An 18,181-nucleotide genomic window follows, 5' to 3' on the forward strand; every position below is an offset into this window, starting at 1 on the left:
TGTACGTCTTCCTATCACGCTCGAGACGTGATCTGTAGGCGGCAAGCCGGCCGCTGTGGCCGAGCGGTTCTAGGCGCTTCAGTTCGGAACCGCGCTGCAGCTACGGTCGCAGGTTCGAATCCTGCTGCGGGTATGGATGTGTGTGATATCCTTAGGTTGGTTAGGTTTAAGTGGTTCTAAGTCTACGGGACTGATGACCTCAGATGTTAAGTCCCTCAGTGCTCAGAGCCATTTGATCCCACTGGGATACAATAAAATGATTAACAGCTCGAGCATACAGGATAAGTCTTCCGTCGTTCTTACGGTAATTACTGGATGTATCGGATTGCAATATTCGCTATCTGTTTCTCAATTATATCATGAATTGTGGTGTATATCGTTCCCCAGCAGTACTGACTACAAACCCCACACGTTGTTCTAACCACTTCTTTTTGAGCAGTGAATACTTTTTGCCTGAGTGTTGATTTACCCCAAAATAGTAATCCGTATGACATCATAGAGTGAAGGTATGCAAAGAATATTAGCTAGCTAATTTTTATATCCTCTAACTTAGCAATTATTCTGATAGTACAAGTTGATGAACCTAGTCGCTTTAGGAGATACAAAATATGAATTTTCTAATTAAGATCCTTGTCTAGATGTACACCCAAAAACTTAGTATGCTCTACCCTGGCTACTGACTTCTGCTGATGTGTTATATTTATTGAAGGAACTGCATTCCTTGCAGTAGAAAATCGGGTGTACTGTGTTTCTTCAAAGTTCAGAGCAAGCCCATTCGCAGAAAACCAATCAATAACTTTTCCAAAGACGTTATTTGTATCATTTTCTATTGGATATTTTTTACTAGTAATGATGCTTGTATCATCAGTAAACAATTTCTGTTTAGTCTCTCTTTTCAGATCAAGAACAGAAGGCGACCCATGATCGAGCCCTGTTGAAGACCTGAAGTAATTTCACCCCAGTTAGATGAAAGGGGAAGCTTCCTTAAATTACTTAAACCAAATAAAGAAACTTTTTGCCTCCTGTTCTGTAGGTATGACTTAAACCACTCATATGCTGTTCCATTTATACCATAGAATTGTAATTTCTGTACTGGACAGTGAAATTGTATATTGCTGTCTCAGTGGAACAGCATTTTTGAAATGCAAAATGTGATTTACTAAGTATCCCATTACAGCTGAAGTTGCTAACCACTCTTGAGTACATTACTTTCTCAACAATTTTTTAAAATGCTGTGAACAAGGATAATGGCTGGTAATTATTGACGTGAGGTGTCCCATTTTTTGTAGAGAGGCTAGACTATGGCATAAGTTAGCCCGTTTGGGAAAATACCAAGCCTTTTTTGAAAACTGTTTGGTGTTACATCTATTAATTTTATTTGGGGCAACAGTGTTCAAAAAGGGATATAAATTTTATAAATTTATCAAGAAATATGTTGTATATATCATTGGCAATTGGTTCATTATACACATCTCCCCAATTAACATTTCTTAAACTTTCTCTGAAGTGTGCTATAGATACCGGATTGGCCAGCCTTACACTTTTACTTAGTTTCTGAACTGTACACCCTGCTAATTTTTGTAAGTTAATCAGTTGTGCATCATGGTCCGACAATACGTTTATCACAGGGAGAGCATGTGTTAGTTTTACATCCTCTTGCTGCACAAATACATTATCTATTAGAGTGCTACTGTCTTGAGCTATACATGTAGAGAAATTGATCACTGATTCTAAGCTATCCGTCATTAATAACACTTGTAGTTCACTTTTACTATCACAACTGCTGAGAAAGTTTAGACTGAAATTATCACAGATTAATAACTTCTTCTTTTTGTCTGACAGACAGCGTAATAGGGAGTCAAACTACTTTATGGATAGCTGCCATTCTCCTAATGGTGACCTGTATGCTGTTGCTAATAACAACAGTACATTATCTAGCTGCAGTTTACATGCACAAACTTCAAAGTGCTAATCGACTCAAAATTTGCTTACTTCTACAGTTTTGTACTTATCCCCTTGTTTTGTGTAAATGGCAACTCCTCCTTTATCTATGCTCGATCTGCAAGTGTAAGATGCTAAATTACACCCATTTATACTGACACTTTCCATCCCCACAGTTACATGGTGTTTAGACAGACAAAGAATATCAACCTCATTCTTATTTTTAAGATCATCTAAACTCACTAACAGCTCATCTATTTTATTTTTTATTCCCCTGATATTTTTATGAAGTAAATTGACACTACCCTTAGCTTTATACCTATTTACTGTTAATGACGCTTCTTTTATTCTATTTTTCTTGATTATTGTCTGTCTGGACATTGGCATCAACCTAGAAAACCTGTCTGCCTGTTCCCATTAACCACAGGGATCATCTCTTGTGTGACTGTGCACCCTCCCCCCTCCCTTACAGTTTCTGCTAACAGAGAAACTAACTTACCTTTCCCCTTCCTATTTAGGTGCAGGCCATGTGTTGTGTATCCCCCCCTAGCAACAGCATCAACTGGAAGAACACTCATGTGGGACTTTGCCAGTGTCTGGCACATCCTGTTCAGCTCAGTGTTTACACGCCTTACAGCAGTGTTTACCTATGGCCGATCATGGCGCTGAAAGACCTCCACAAACACCACATCTGTGTGCCCAGTTCCTTGTCCTACTTTGTCCAGGTTGAAAGGTCCCTGTTCGATTCCTTTCATGTTAATTTTTTTAAAACTGTTGTCATTTATGGCATCATTCCACTTCTAAATTTACTGTGGTGTTTCTGACTATCTGGGAGGAGACTGAGCAGTGGAACGTGTTACTTTTACACATAATCAAGAATGATCTGTCACACCACTACACTTTAAAACACAGTTTATATGTAATTCATGTCACACAGCCTCATACGGAACCTACATGCGCTTTGTTTTACATACTGTATATGATAAGATACTGTCATCCCCCTTCCCTTCTGTGTGAAATCATGAATGAGCAAATGTATTTCTAGTTGCATGCTTGATGGTAGCAGACAAGCCTGTCTGCTAGAGAACAGTAGGACCAACGTCGGAACAGGTAGCTACGCTTTCTAAAAGCAAAGAGGTTTCTATTCTTAGTATGGTCCTGTTCGTCCCTTGTCATGTTGGTATAGGAAGCTGCATCTCTGGTCACTTCCGTTTTGTATCTAGAAGCACCCTTGGTAGGGGCCCACGGCAGTCAGTCCGTGGTGAGCGTCTGAAGTGGTAAGATCTCGGGCTAAGCATGTCTCTGCTAAGTCCGTAGGACAATGGATTTCTTAAGTTCAGCCTAACTGAAAATTTAATCACCTTTATTTCAGGTTTAGATCTAAAATATTTAACGTTATCTTAAATTGCAACGCAATGTAATTCGAGTGTGAGGTTCAGAATATCTTCCAGTAGTTGCTTTGTCACTACTTTGTGAGTAAAGTGGAACCACGTGTGGATGATCTGTAACTCTAACTAAGATCATCAATCTTAAATGTCAATGTGCGTGAGATTATAACGTCTCGTCTTCACAATATTTTTCAATATAGCAACTTTTCTTTATGTTCAGCCCACATGGGGTGTACTTTGTGAGACCAGTACCACGTGCTTATACAATTGTTTGACCCATCAGGTTAATAGTAAGGCGATAGTAACCAGTTCGAGATTTTTCTTTTGTAATTTGTGGTTCGATGTAATTTATTATAATTATCAAAATTATTGTGGAGTTACACTCTTTGTGTAAACCAAGTTGACCACGTGAAGCATGTAGTGTAATCATCAAAGTAGCCCTCAGCTATTCTTTTCGCAAAGATTTCACATCGAGTTAGTATGAATTTAGTATACCTATGTGTGGTAATTTCATGACGGACAGGATTGTGCTACGAACGTAACTTCTTTGGGTGAAAATTGAATCGGTTGGTTGTGGTTAATTTCCTCTTGCATATGTTTCAACGTTCTTCGTGTGTTATTTTATGAATGTAGTGTTGTATGCAGTCTCCCAATCTTGGCTCCATATTTGATGTGTTCCGTAAGATTACAAACTCACATTTTCACAATCCTAAATAAGGCACCAGTTTAGTTATGAATCAAGTTTAATATGCAGAAATTTTAACGGGACAATGATCAATGTTGAAATAAATATCCAAATATAAACTGATTTATTTCTTTATATTTAAATTTTCTTTTTATATATATATATCACCGGTTGTTGTAAGATGACTACTAAAAGATTTTAATTAGTGTTAGTCTGCTTGGGAATTTGGTAAGCTAGACTGGGTACCTGGTGAAACAATGGCTCAATAATTCAAGGTTAGCTCCCCCAGATAGCTAACAGCTTTTAACCCGCTTTTATTGTTGAATATCAGGACCTCTTTCAGAACAACTTAATGCATCAACATTAAAAGGTCACTCCTAATACCATATCCTAGATTCACAGCGAAGCTGTTTCCTGCTCCCCCAACTATACTTACCTGATCTTCCTTCTCAAAGTCCCTGCATACCTGACCTAAGTTTTCTCTTGCCTGGTTAAGGCTAGCACTTGGTTTCACAAAACTTAAGATCTGGTACACTTTACCTAATTTCTCCTAGAACTGCTGGCCTACATCCCTCCCATGACTGCTACCTAAAAGTAGAGTTCTTCTTTTCCTACTCTGATTTGATCCAGACCTGCCATTTTTCTTTAAGCTAATATTCTGCTTCAACCTACTTCCAGTTACATACCAGTTCAGATAGTAAGTCAAATTGATTTGCTAACGGAATTTCTAAAGTTTTTTGAACAGTTTCCCTTTTCCACCATTTGCTTGCTACCTTTTCCCAGCACTCCATCTCGTTTTTCTCCCTAAGCCTACATAATTACAAACCGGCGTTTTCTAACTCATCCTTAAGGGCACAAATCTTTGCCTCCTGTTCAGCGTTTTTTCTGTCCTTTCTACATAACCTACATTGTCATGGAAGAGCCTCATTATCTAGCCCTGTTTCCTCGCCGCTACATTCGCCCCAATTAAACCACAATCTACTGTCTTCACAGAACACCCCTCCTTCAGGTTTCTACGGCAACCACTACATTGGTCACAAATGCTTTGATAGAAAAACTTGCACAAACGATTTACACAAAATTTACACAAAAGCAGAGAATAACTTGGCACAAGATCACTGAAATTGCGTAGCCTGTACTAATACGTAACTAAACGCTAATGTAAACAAACTTTTAAACTTACTTTCCAAAGTTCTAATTGACTACCTACACTTTTAATTTAACTTTGAACCGCCAGGTCTAGTGAAAAAAAAAAGTACCTACGCTCACCCGCAATTTACGCCTAAAATGTAAACAAAACTAACGACTATCGGCCTTTACAAAATACTTTCTTGTCGATCTAAAGACGCTCAGAAAAGCGAAACCTTTAATAGATAGCTTAGCGAAGAAGTAAATGCACTAGTCCAAAATGTAATATTAAGTAAATTAACTCTTACGTCAATATTAATCCCGTAACTTAGCGAGAGCTTCGTGGACGTGCTTCTGTCAGAGATAATACACTCTAGCGTCATTTTGTTCTGTTCTTCCTCCAATAACGTTAATATACGATAAACAATTACTGATTATGGACAACAATGTCTAGCCATATTCTGCTTTCATATCGATATTTTGTTTCGACTTGGATTGATCTATGGGCCTTGATAATAGATTTTCTCGAAATACCCGCATGCCACTCGCAAAGTCGTTGCGTCAACACTGCCCCTTAGCGTTATCTTTTTCCTTATCAACCTGACCGACTGGTGCGTGTCTGAAGGTTTCGCGTCAACAGAATGATAAAAAAAGGAAAGTAACTGAAAACGTACTTCTTGACATTTTGTAACAGATAGTTTGTTTCCTCATGAAGAGGTTCCCGACTGCCCACTGCGTGACATGGTGCAATGTTTAGCACATTGTGGTTGCATTTGAAAGGACGGAAGTTCAGATAGCCGGATCTTGGAAAAAGATAAAAACGAACCGTTTTCGCTTTCCGTGCGAGCTCTGTTTTCCCTTATTTTATTACTACGATCGTTTCTCCCTATAAAGGTCGGCGTCAACAAAATATTTTTGCAATCGGAGGAGAAAGTTGGCGATTGAAATTTCGTGAGAAGATTCCACCGCAACGACAAACGACTTTGTTTTAATGGTGTCCATCCCAAATCCTGTGTCATGTCCGTGACAGTCTTTCGCCTATTTCGTGCTACTACAAAACGTGCTGCTCTGTGCTGACCTTTCTCGATGCACTCCGTGAGTCCTATCTGGTAAGTGTCCCACACCGTGCAGCAGTACTCCAAAAGAGGACGGACAAGCGTAGTGTAGGCAGCCTCTTTAGGAGATGTGTTCCATCTTCTAAGTGTCCTGACAATAAAACGCAACGTTTGGTTTGCCTTCCCTACAACATTTTCTATGTATTCCTTCCAATTTAAATTGTTCGTAATTCAAACTCCTACATATTTAGTTGAATTTACGGCCTTTAGATTTGACTGATTTGTCGTATAACCGAAGTTTAACGGATTCCTTTTAGCGCTCATGTGGATGACCTCACACTTTTCGTTATTTAGGGTTGACTGCCAATTTTTGCACCAAGTGCATATCTTCTCTACATCGTTTTTGCAATCTGTTTTGATCTGATGAGCGTACTAGACGATAAACGACAGCGTCATCTGCAAACAACCTAAGACAGCTGCTCAGATTGTCTTCTAAATAGTTAATATAGATAAGGGACTGCAGAGGGCCTATAACGATACCTTGGGGAACGCCAGAAGTCATTTACCACGACATGTGAACTCTCTGACAGTAAATCACGAATCCAGTCACATAAATATTCCATAAGGAGGCAATTTCGCTAAAGGCCGCTTATGTTGCTCATCTTCAAAAGCCAGTTTGGAAATCTGGATATACAGAACCAATTTGAAATTTCTTGTCAATAGCACTCAACACTTGTGTGAAAAGAGCTAGTTGTGTTTCACAACAACGATGTTTTTTAAATCCGTGTTGACTGTGTGTCAATAGACCATTCTCTTCGAGATAACTCATGATGTTCGAACACAACGTTGTTGTTGTTGTGGTCTTCAGTCCAACGACTGATTTGATGCAACTCTCCAAGCTACTCTATTCTGTTCAAGTCCATTCATCTCAGAGTAACTACCACAACCTACACCCTTCTGAATCTGCTTACTGTATCCATCTCTTCGTCTCCCTCTACGGTTTTTACCACCCATGGTTCCTTCCAGTATTAAACTGGTGAGCCCTTAATGCCTCAGAACGTGTCCTACCAACCGATCCCTTATTCTAGTCAGGTTGTGCCACAAATTTCTCTTCTCATCAATTCTATTCAGTACCTCCTCATTAGTTACTTGATCTACCCATCTAATCTTCAACATTCTTCTGTAGCACCACATTTCAGAAGCTTCTATTCTCTTCTTGTCTAAACTGTTTATCGTCCATATATCAGTTCCATATATGGCTACACTCTATACACATACTTTCAGTATGGACTTCCTGACACTTAAATCTATACTCGATGTAAACAAATTTCTCTTCTTCAGAAACGCTTTCCTTGCCATTGCCAGTCTACATTTTATATCCTCTCTACTTCGACCATCCTCAGTTATTTTGCTTCCCAAATAGCAAAACTCCTCTACTATTTTAAATTTTAAGTGTATCGTTTCCTAATCTAACTCCCTCATCGTCGCCTGATTTAAATCGACTACATTCCATTATCCTCACTTTGCTTTTGTTGATGTTCATGTTATACCCTGTTTTCAAGATACTGTCCATTCCCTGCAACTGCTTTTCCAAGTGCTTTTCTGTCTCTGACAGAATTACAATGTCATCAGAGAAGCCTCAGAGTTTTTATTTATTCTCCCTGGACTTTAATTCCTAGTCCAGTTTTTTCTTTTGTTTCCTTTACTGCTTGCTCAATATACAGACAGAATAACATCGAGGATAGGCTACAACCCTGCCTCAATCCCCTCTCAACTACTGCTTCCCTTTCGTGCCCCTCGACTCTTATAACTGCCATCTCGTTTTTCTGCAACCCTCTTACAGCACAAAAGTGCGTGATTATGTTCGCATGCCAAAATTTTTTATGAGGAAGGCGGAACTACGGTTGAGGCAGCTGGTTCCCCACATCTTCTGACAGAGTCTTCTAAAGAGGAACAGAACAGAATCTTTCGTGTTCCAACATGAGTATTCCTGCACTGGCACCCTTTTTTCCCCTGCTACAACTAGGTGTGCTGCTCATACAAAACCATTGCTCTAAGGCAGCGAAACTTTGATAGTTCACTGATATGCTTCAACAAATTTTTATACTTTGACACATACAAACAACAAATAAGTTAACACAAAATCATTTGATTTACTTTTTTTTTGTTCTTTGCGCATCGATCGTAATTCATCAAAAACGCCTGGCTTATGATGTGTACCTTAAAAAAGAAAAAAGTATTTCACTTAGTTTGGAATCTTCCCAGTTTTATATAATTTTTGGCAGTCATTTTAAGTTCTTTTTAGCTATTTTAAGACTCTTTTTGGTCTATCTTTGTCATTGCAGTAACACTTTGCGCATATTTGTACAAGCGCGAAGTGCCTTTTATACAGAGACAACAGATCATTTAGTTTTATTGGTGAAAAAATACTGGTTAAAAGCATCGTCTAGTGACCTCAGAACCATTATGATGGTGCTAGAACCTTTGCCATGTGTTCACTACGTCATTCAAAACTACATTTGTGCCTCACGTCGGATATTATGCATAATGTACACGTGTAAGTACGTAACTATGGCCCTCTGTATCCCACAAACTGACTGTCATACTGAACAATGTTTCAAGGTTCCCCGACATCATCGTCTTCAGAACATATGATGAAAATTTCGACGAACTGTCATTAATACGTGTTACTGAAGTTTCTCTGCCACAACTCGTACTTTTGGTACCGAAAAATCATGGTTTATTGGGATTATCTCAGGAAGTGCCCATGAACAAATGGTCCTTTTATAAGCTGCCTTACATCCATCCTGGACCAGACTGAATGCAGAAGAACCAACCGCTCAGTTTGTCTGGACTGGAGGAAGTGTGTAATGTTTTAATTTGATCATGTGCTGCAGAATAGTTTTATATGCAGCAGAAAGACTTAACCTGGTAAGAACAGGAGTACGTAAGAGACTAGAACTGACGGAACGAAAAACTCTCAGGAGGACAGTGGGACCTCGAAGAACAAAAGGCACATCCTCAGAATGGATCAGGGGAGGTTAACACAGCAAATAATACAGTTTCTGGTGAGCAAGAGAACCAAAGTACACCGAATCCAAGAGGTGCAAAGGTATCTAGAAGAAATGCGAATGTAGGAATCAGGGAAATACAATAGAGTAATTTTTAAGTAAAAAATGCAGGCTTTCACAGGTTTAGAGAACAGAACTAGACACAGAACAGAATCATCATGGGCGGAAGAACGAAGAAAGATGCAAAGTACGCGAATGAAAGAATATTGGACAAGGAGAAAGATCAGAAGAAACGAAACAGAAGCGAATCAACGTGGTCCTCAAATGGCCAAAACGAAAATAAGAAGAAGAAGCTAGTGCTTGGCCGTCCTTCCTATAGGTATACAAGTGGTCACTAGGCCAAGAACTATCGAGAACGCTTGACCCCTTATCTCTGTGATCAACAGAACCGGAGGCATGACTCTCTGAAAAACGCTAGCTGTCATGCACGGACTGATTTATATCTTTTATGTGGACAGTGCATCCCACATTATCGTGTTGTACTGTTATAATATATATGAGTCTTCACCAGATATTTGTGGTCGTCATTGTGTGTATGCTCCCTGAACTGCAGTCAATTAGTAGATAAACAATTTCAGGATCAAACTTTAGTTGGTGGTTGCAGCATCAATAGAACAAGTGCAGACAGGAAACAGGTGTGTGAGGTCTAGACACTCGGCCCATGTGCATGTGTTACGTAACGTTGAGTGTAGTCGTATGGGGGATTTTGTGTGTTTAACTCCACACCCCACCCACCCACCAACCCACCCCCACTTCCGTCCCAGGCCCCTGGCACAATGCTTAACGTTAAAGCCAACAATACCTCTAAACCCTACATACAGTGTTTCGAGGACTAGTATTAACTGACGAATCTAGGAATATACTGCACCCACTACGTATGTTGGACTTCGAAGACAAAAGAAAACTAACTAATGAGACAACTTAGCAAACATTTTCCCGTCAATGGAAAACGATAATATCTTAAGACTTTTACAACCTGAAGTGTCCTCTGCCGTGCACTTTATAGTGGTTTGCAGAGTATGGATACTGATATAGATTCTGTTCATCGGTTTTTTTACTGTGAGTTTCTCGGTAAAGACAAGCTTTAAAAAGGTGCAGTTTTCACAGTCTGTTCAATGTAAAAACTGATAGAAGTTTCTGCGTAACAATACCAATAGTCAAATCTCAATAACCATTCGAATTGTCATAAAAATTATAACAATTAAAAAGTCAAGAATGACGAGGTGTTTCCAAAATCCACATAGCTGTTTGAAGGCACTTTATTCTCAACTATCGGTTTCACGTCAGTATAGACGCATTTCGAGTTTAACTTTCAAGAATACGAACCACTGAGTGAAATTTTGAAATTGTAGAAATAAAGCACATTAATACAGATGTGTGGTTTTTGGAAATACCCTTACAATCTTGACTTTTCAACTGTCATAATTTTTGTGATAATTTGAGTGATTACTAAGTGTTATTGTTATTATTATAAACAATGTCTCTGACATGTGATTGCCCTCCCCATAAAGTGCTTTCTAATACAAATTTTTCCTGGATCCCTCTTCGTAATGAGTAGTCTAAACTGCTTTTCAGTACTGGTAGTGCTTACTTTTGTGCGTACGGTGGTCAGACATCTTTAAGTTTGGATCCGTCGTTGCCTTTAAAACGTGTCCTACAGTCGTAACTTCGCTCGATTTTCTGATAGATGTTTCTCCAAGATCTGACAGTGAATGTAGTTGCACGCTTTGCACATATCCCGTATTATAGGTAAGCAAGTTGCGCTATCTGTTTATTATTTTTCAAATTGGAAGTACAACAATTTCTGTTTTCGCTACATTTTGTGAATGGTAACATTAAACCAAGATTGGTCTTTGCTATCTTTTTTCATCTTATGCTGTACACACATGTATAACAAGCTGTACTTACTGAGTTTCAACTTCCATTGAAGTACTAGGCAGTTGTAGTAGATCAAAGCCAAAATTATGAATGAAAACACACTGAATGCTGGTGTAATATTCTACAATATTTCTTGTTTATTTTCCAGATTTTCGGCTGTTACGTGATCTACAGGTACACAGACAAGTATGTGGTGCAGTGAAGTTTTGTTCGAGCAAATATTTTGAACTAGTTCATTTACAGAGTATCTCCATTTCCAGAGTTAGAAATATTAACGTTAGATTTTAGGATTAAAACAACAGGTTTTATTTCAGTGTAAATGCGATGACAGATTATTTAACTAAGATAATATATGTGATACATTAATTAATGGACCGTTTACAAATTACAACAGTTGTTCACAGAAGAAAATAAACTGAACAATACATATTTGAAAGATGTGGCTGAACAAAATAAATTTTTCTTTAATAATTCCCAAATTACAAACAGATAAGATAGAGTAGAGAAAATAAGCAGGTAAGTGAAGGAGCTGTGATTATACAACATGTTTTTTCTTTCACAAGAAAACAAATTATCTAACCGAAACAGAGGAAAGTGGAACATGTGAGTAAGGGGAGGGGGGGGGGGAGGGGGGTAATTTGCAACATGGCCTGGCTGGGATTATGAGAAGTATCTGCAGTCTGAAGTGGCGAGTAAGGGAACTGCATCTGGTAATTCAGTACTAAGCTTAGGCTGATGGATACATGTTTATTAATTCCAAATTATTTCGAGATAGTTCGTCTTCCTTCCTTTATTTTATCTTAGTTAAATAATCTTACATAGCATTTACACTGAAACAATCCCTCTTGTTTTATTCTTAAACCTGACGTTTACATTTTACATGTCTGGAAATGGAGATACTCTCTAGATGCACTAGTTTAAAATATATGATGCAACAAAATTTCACTGCAGCACATACTTATCTTTGAACCTGACGGTTGCATAAGAGCCGAAAATCGGTTTGTGAAAAAATAATAAATAATGTAGAATTTTACATCAGTGTTGTGGGTGTTTTTATTCATACTGTATAAAACATTCTACCAGAACCGATCAATGAAAGCTAAAACATTTACCACTACAAACCTCGGTATGGTGAGGTTCTTCCACTCCTCAACTGAAAGGTTGGAAAGCTCCCTGCCAGGGACGTAGCACCAGTGATCTGGAGTCTGCATAGCCAGGTAGAACATGTTGACGCTCATCAGGTCGAAGCATGAGGCAAAGCAAACGAAGACGATGTTCAGCCTCGTCTGGAACTTCCCCCGGGACCCAATGGCGTCCAGGACCTCCTCGAATGCTGGAGCAGCCTTTGTTTTTGTACTGCATTCTGGGATTCCAGTCCTCTCCTGAAAATGAACAACCATGCAGCGGTGTTACTATCGCCCTCAGTGACAGGGAAATGTAATGAGTCCCCAGGAAAGCAGCAGACATTTGCTTTTTGTTTGTATTGCTAGCCGGTGGAGAATGTGGGCAACAGTTTTATATCTCTATAGAATTATCTAGTTCTGTTTCCAGTGACCAACAGCAGCAAAGTTACAAGTTTCATTGTCAGTAGCGAGCCTAATTTATAACTGTACATTGTCTGATGTGGCAAAAGTAGCTAATTTCTTTTGACAATATTTTAATGAGTTTTATTTATTTATGTCTGTGTATGATCACTCAGTCCATCCTGTTTGCTGCCTTCTTTTACAATTCTTCGTTTTTTTATTTGTTGGATTCAATTCTTATATGCTTGTGACTCACTCTTGTCAATATTGGGTGTTTGAGGTATTATTAGTATGTCCAGTAGCTGATGATCGATTGAGACGGAGCTGTAGCGAGGTACGATTTAATGGTAGACTAATGATGGATTCTAGAGAGGGATAAGTTGCTACTGGTCAATTTTTCCACTGTCAGGATGCATCAGTCACGTGACATAGCCTGCGTTCGACTCGTATACAGCCACGTGTTCTGTATATGATTTAAAGCGCTGTCTACTTGCGACTGTTAACGGTAAACCTGTCAGTCATCAATATACTTTGAGACGAACAGGATGCATTTGGGGGGAAAAGCAGGACTTTCGCCCTGGCGCCGCGAGGCATTTCAGCGAGGCTTGCGGCTGGGGCTACGCGGGCCGCGAGACTGTCAGTGTAGTAGCTCTACCTCAGAGTTTGTGATTGTATATCGATGAGAATGCCGTCTTTTAGGATGACGATTTCCCCCACTACTGTGATCCTTTTCTTTCCCTCAGCTGTTATAGCGTGTTTTGGCTTTGGTTAGGGCGATTTTTTTTTTAGCAGGTGTGTGTAGTGGTCTCTGACATCAAACAGGGATATGCTATACTCTTGCAGGTAATACACTTTTTTTAAATTCATTTCTGTCCAACACCAGGATCTAGTCAGTTGGACGTTTTTACCCCAGCTTGTAGGTGTTGGGTAGAGTTTGAGTGTTTCTGTCGCTGGTTTCGAGTGGTATAAATCTTTTTTATGCTGTGCATACATTTGTGTAATTATGGCGGATCTTTGTGATTAATTACGCAATTAGGATAGATATTTGAGTAAGTTTGGTGTGGTATCACGAATTTTGTTTCCAGCAGGATAACGCAAGCTTTATGGTATAGTGTAGTGGGACGCGAAATTGAAGCGTCACCCATCCACCAGTGTCAGCCCAGTTTGCAGGTGAATATAAGTTTAATTTACTGTTTTGTTTATGTATTTTTGTAATATTTGTAATGGCTGTGAATTGTCTAAAGTTTTGTGTTTATTTTTTATGTTTCATGTACGGAGAGGGCGGCGCAATGAACGGAGACAGCATCTTCGCTGCCGGGACCAGAGAGAAAATTGCTGGCCACTATACGTCCCGGGTCGACAGCCAAAGAGCAACAAAAGATCCTGAAACCGAGTTGTTGCGTCGTGCTTCTAAAAATTGAAAAACTGAGAATTTGTAATGTTTCTACAACAATGACGTCACAGAAAGTTTAATCATGTTGTAAATGTTCAGTTCTGTCTTGTGAAGGCTCATGTTCACGTCTATATGTAGGAAGATAATAAACTAGTGGATGCTACAAAAGTTTAAATACGTGTTCCGAGAATTTATTTATGAAGAATTATGTTAAGTAATTTATTTGACAAGATTATTAATTTTTGACAGCGTTCATCGCGAGTGTGATTCTTGAAAGTTTATTCAATGTGGTTCTAATATTTATTAAAGCAGATCACTTGCATTAATATAATTTCTGAGGAGAAACAAACGACATTTAAATTGAAAAAGTTTGCGCAAACCAATTGGACTGAGTAACGTAATTCTGCGCATACGACTCAAATGACGATGTTTTACAGTTTCGTTCAAGAACCATTCAGAGACAATTTAAAAAAGAATTTAAATAATTTTGAAGTGTGTTGTAACTGACGTAGGTGACGGAGTCTGCACATGGTCATATGTCAAAAGAAAATCATTTATACAAAACTTACGGCGTTACACCACAATAGTTACTTTTTGCGATTTTAAGCCCTCCTTGTGCAGCGCTATGCATGTTGTTATTGTTGTGGTCTTCAGTCCTGAGACTGGTCTGATGCAGCTCTCTATGCTACTCTATCCTGTGCAAGCTGCTTCATCTCCCAATATCTACTGCAACCTACATCCTTCTGAATCTGCTTAGTGCATTCATCTCTTGGTCTCCCTCTACGATTTTTACGCTGCCCTCCAGTACTAAATTGGTGATACCTTGATGCCTCAGAACATGTCCTACCAACCGATCCCTTCTTCTCGTCAAGTTGTGCCACAAACTTCTCTTCTCCGCAATTCCATTCAATACCTCCTCATTAGTTATATGATCTACCCATCTAATCTTCAGCATTCTTCTGTAGCACCACATTTCGAAAGCTTCTATTCTCTTCTTGTCCAAACTATTTATCGTCCATGTTTCACTTCCATACATGTCTACACTCCGTACAAATACTTTCAGAAACGCATTCCTGACACTTAAATCTATACTCAATGTTAACAAATTTCTCTTCTTCAGAAACTCTTTCCTTGCCATTGCCAGTCTACATTTTAGATCCTCTCTACTTCGACCATGCGCTATGCATATAGTTGTGAAATTAGGACCGATGTTTATGATTAATTAGGATGGATAATTGAGTCAGCTTGCCAAGCAAAATAAATGAAGTACACTAACTTAACTTTCCTCTACCGCATGTAGACAGTTTATATGTGTTAGGGGGTGGACTTAGGATTTACATCCAGCAGAATCAGGGTTCAAGTGGCTGGCAAGTTGCATTTTTTTACTTGCACTGAGTGTTTGTGCATTGAATTATTTTCAGGTGTTTGAATGCATTATTTCAATGATCTACGAGTAGTTTGCATGTCTGCATGGTGTGTACTGGATTATTTGAGTAACTTACGAGTTGTTTGCGTCTCTGCATATCAGCATAATGCATTATTTAAAATTAGTTTCCAGGTCTGTAAACTGTATATTGTGATCCCAAGCACTTCAGTGTGAGTGTTTTGCATCAACATAATAAATAAATAAATTAGGTGAAATCTGTGGCTAAATAAATTGTTCAAAAAATAAATAAAGTACGCTCCTTCCTCTCTCCAACAGCCCAGAACAGGCTGATCCCTTTTTCACATCAATTCCCCCCCCCCCCTCTAGACCACTGGCAGGGTGAGTTTTTGTACCAGCATAATAAATAAACTGGGTGACATCCGTCCCTCAATGTGTGTAGGAAATATGGTTGGTTGACCTTGAAAAGTAGTTGAAACTAGGTATCTTACCTATATGATGGTGGTACTGCCTCTAATTGTTTAAATAAAAACTTATGTCCAGAGCATAATGAGAGCATGTAATAGAGCTACTAAAACACGGACCACCAGTATCTCAGCCTCTTGTGGCGGTAACACGACACTAATGCTGTGGGTAGATAATAAATTTAAAGAAATTTTATCAAAGTTAAACAAATTTAAGCAAATTTAAACAAATTTATAAAAAATTTTATTTGAATTGAATGAGCAGTCTCCAGTGGGGCGACACCATATTATCTTGCCTCAGCTGCAGGGGTAAGCTCTTATAGCAAAATTCACGCCCTTTTTCCAAGAGGATGGCGAAAACACTTGATAGTGGTACTTGTTCTAATTGTTTAAATAAAGATTCATGTGCAGTTCCTAGGAAGAAGCGACTTAGGTTAGTGGAGGTAACCCATGTGCCCTTACTTTCCCACCATTTTCTTAGGTTAGTAGAGGCAGCCCAACTGACCTATCTGCCTGCCAAAAGCTGCCATTTTCGATAACAGTACTTGCATCATCAGCTGACGTCATGTGACGTCACGTACTTGCTTCACGGCCGCCATCTTGGATAATGGTACTTCGGGGTGACGCCGCCCTTGGGGTAATGACGCCCTTCCGCCATCTTGGATAATGGCACTTTGGGATAGAAACCGCCTTGCCCCACTACTGACGTCTCCCGCTGCGCCTCTGCTGAGTTCATGACCATATGAGTTGGACACCAGGCGATTGGAAAACCGTGGCCTGGTCAGATGAGTCCCAATTTCACAAGTAGTTAATGGTAGGTTTTGAGTGACTTAGACCACACGAAGCCATGGATGAAGTTGTTAACAAGGCACTGTGTAAGCTGCTGGTGGCTCCATAACGGTGTGGGCTGTGTTTACATGTAAAGAACTGGTTCCTCTGGTCCAACTGAATCAATCTCTGATAGGAAATGATTATGTTCGGCTACGTGGAAATCAGTTGCAGCCATTTATGGACTTTATGTTTCCAAACGATGATGGAATATTTATGGATCACAGATTCCTTCTCGCTGGGCCACAACTGTTCGCCATTTGCTTGAAGAACATTCTGGACAACTCGAGCAAATGATTCAGCCACCCAGATCAAAAAATTTCAAATGTGTGTGAAATCTTATGGGACTAAACTGCTAAGGTCATCAGTCCCTGAGCTTACACACTACTTAACCTAAATTATCCTAAGGACAAACACACACACCCTTGCCCGAGTGAGGACTCGAATCTCCGCCGGAACCAGCCGCACAGTCCATGACTACAGCGCCTGATTCAGAATGGTTCAAATGGCTCTGAGCACTATAGGACTTAACTTCTAAGGTCATCAGTCCCCTAGAACTTAGAACTAATTAAACCTAACTAACATAAGGACATCACACACATCCATGCCCGAGGCAGGATTCGAACCTGCGACCGCAGCTGTCGCGCGGTTCCAGACTATAGCGCCTAGAACCGCTCGGCCACTCAGCCGGCAGAGCGCCTGAGACCGCTCGGCTAATCCCGCGCGGCCCACCCAGATCGCCCGACATGAATTCCATCGAACTTTTGTAGGACACAATCGGGAGGTCAGTTCGTGCACACAATCCTGCGAAGTCAACATTTTTGCAATTATGGACGGCTACGGAGGTAGCATGGCTCAGCTGGACTTGTTGAGTCCATGCCACGTCTAGTTCTTGCAACACGCTGGGCAGAAAGAGGTCCGACACCATGTTAGGAGGTATCTCACGACCTTTGTCACCTCAGTGTAAACACCCTGTGACCACCCCAGTTGCTAGCGTGCAACCAAGGTACCTTTGTACACCAACTACTTTTCTGTGGTAGGATGTTCGCTTCCTGCCAACTTGTATGTTGGTGAACACAACAATATAGAAACTTACGTTAAAAACACAAAAACAGATAACTTGAAGTGGTATATCAAGACAAGTGACCACATTTGACGCTGCGCTTGATAAATTTATGGATGAAGAGTGGCATATTGTGAGAACTCACTCTTGCCTGTAAGGGGCGAGGGAATGTAAGAACAGGAAACAGAAACAAACTATGAATAATAATTGCGAAAACAGTCGATAAGTCCTACACAAAATCAGTATCAAGAAACGAACAAAACCAGTGGACATTATAAATGAGGACCGATTGGTTCAAAAACAGGCAGCTTGTTTTGTAATATCCCGAAATAGCGGGAAGAGCGTCCTGGATATGATGAGCTAGGCCGGCAGTCATTAAA

General features: G+C 39.7%; 1 protein-coding gene across 3 annotated transcripts in view; it reads right to left on the reverse strand.

The window, feature by feature from the left end:
- The window catches only part of LOC126473823 (solute carrier family 22 member 7-like), a 147,369-nt gene that overhangs the window by 108,728 nt on the left and 20,460 nt on the right, over positions 1 to 18,181 (reverse strand). For all 3 annotated transcript variants that reach the window (XM_050101142.1, XM_050101141.1, XM_050101143.1), the window contains exon 2: positions 12,269 to 12,528. In XM_050101142.1, coding sequence (XP_049957099.1) covers positions 12,269 to 12,528 — 260 coding nt within the window. The remainder of the gene's footprint in view (positions 1 to 12,268; positions 12,529 to 18,181) is intronic.

The sequence above is a fragment of the Schistocerca serialis genome, chromosome 4, assembly GCF_023864345.2.
Source record: "Schistocerca serialis cubense isolate TAMUIC-IGC-003099 chromosome 4, iqSchSeri2.2, whole genome shotgun sequence".
NCBI lineage: Eukaryota > Metazoa > Arthropoda > Insecta > Orthoptera > Acrididae > Schistocerca > Schistocerca serialis.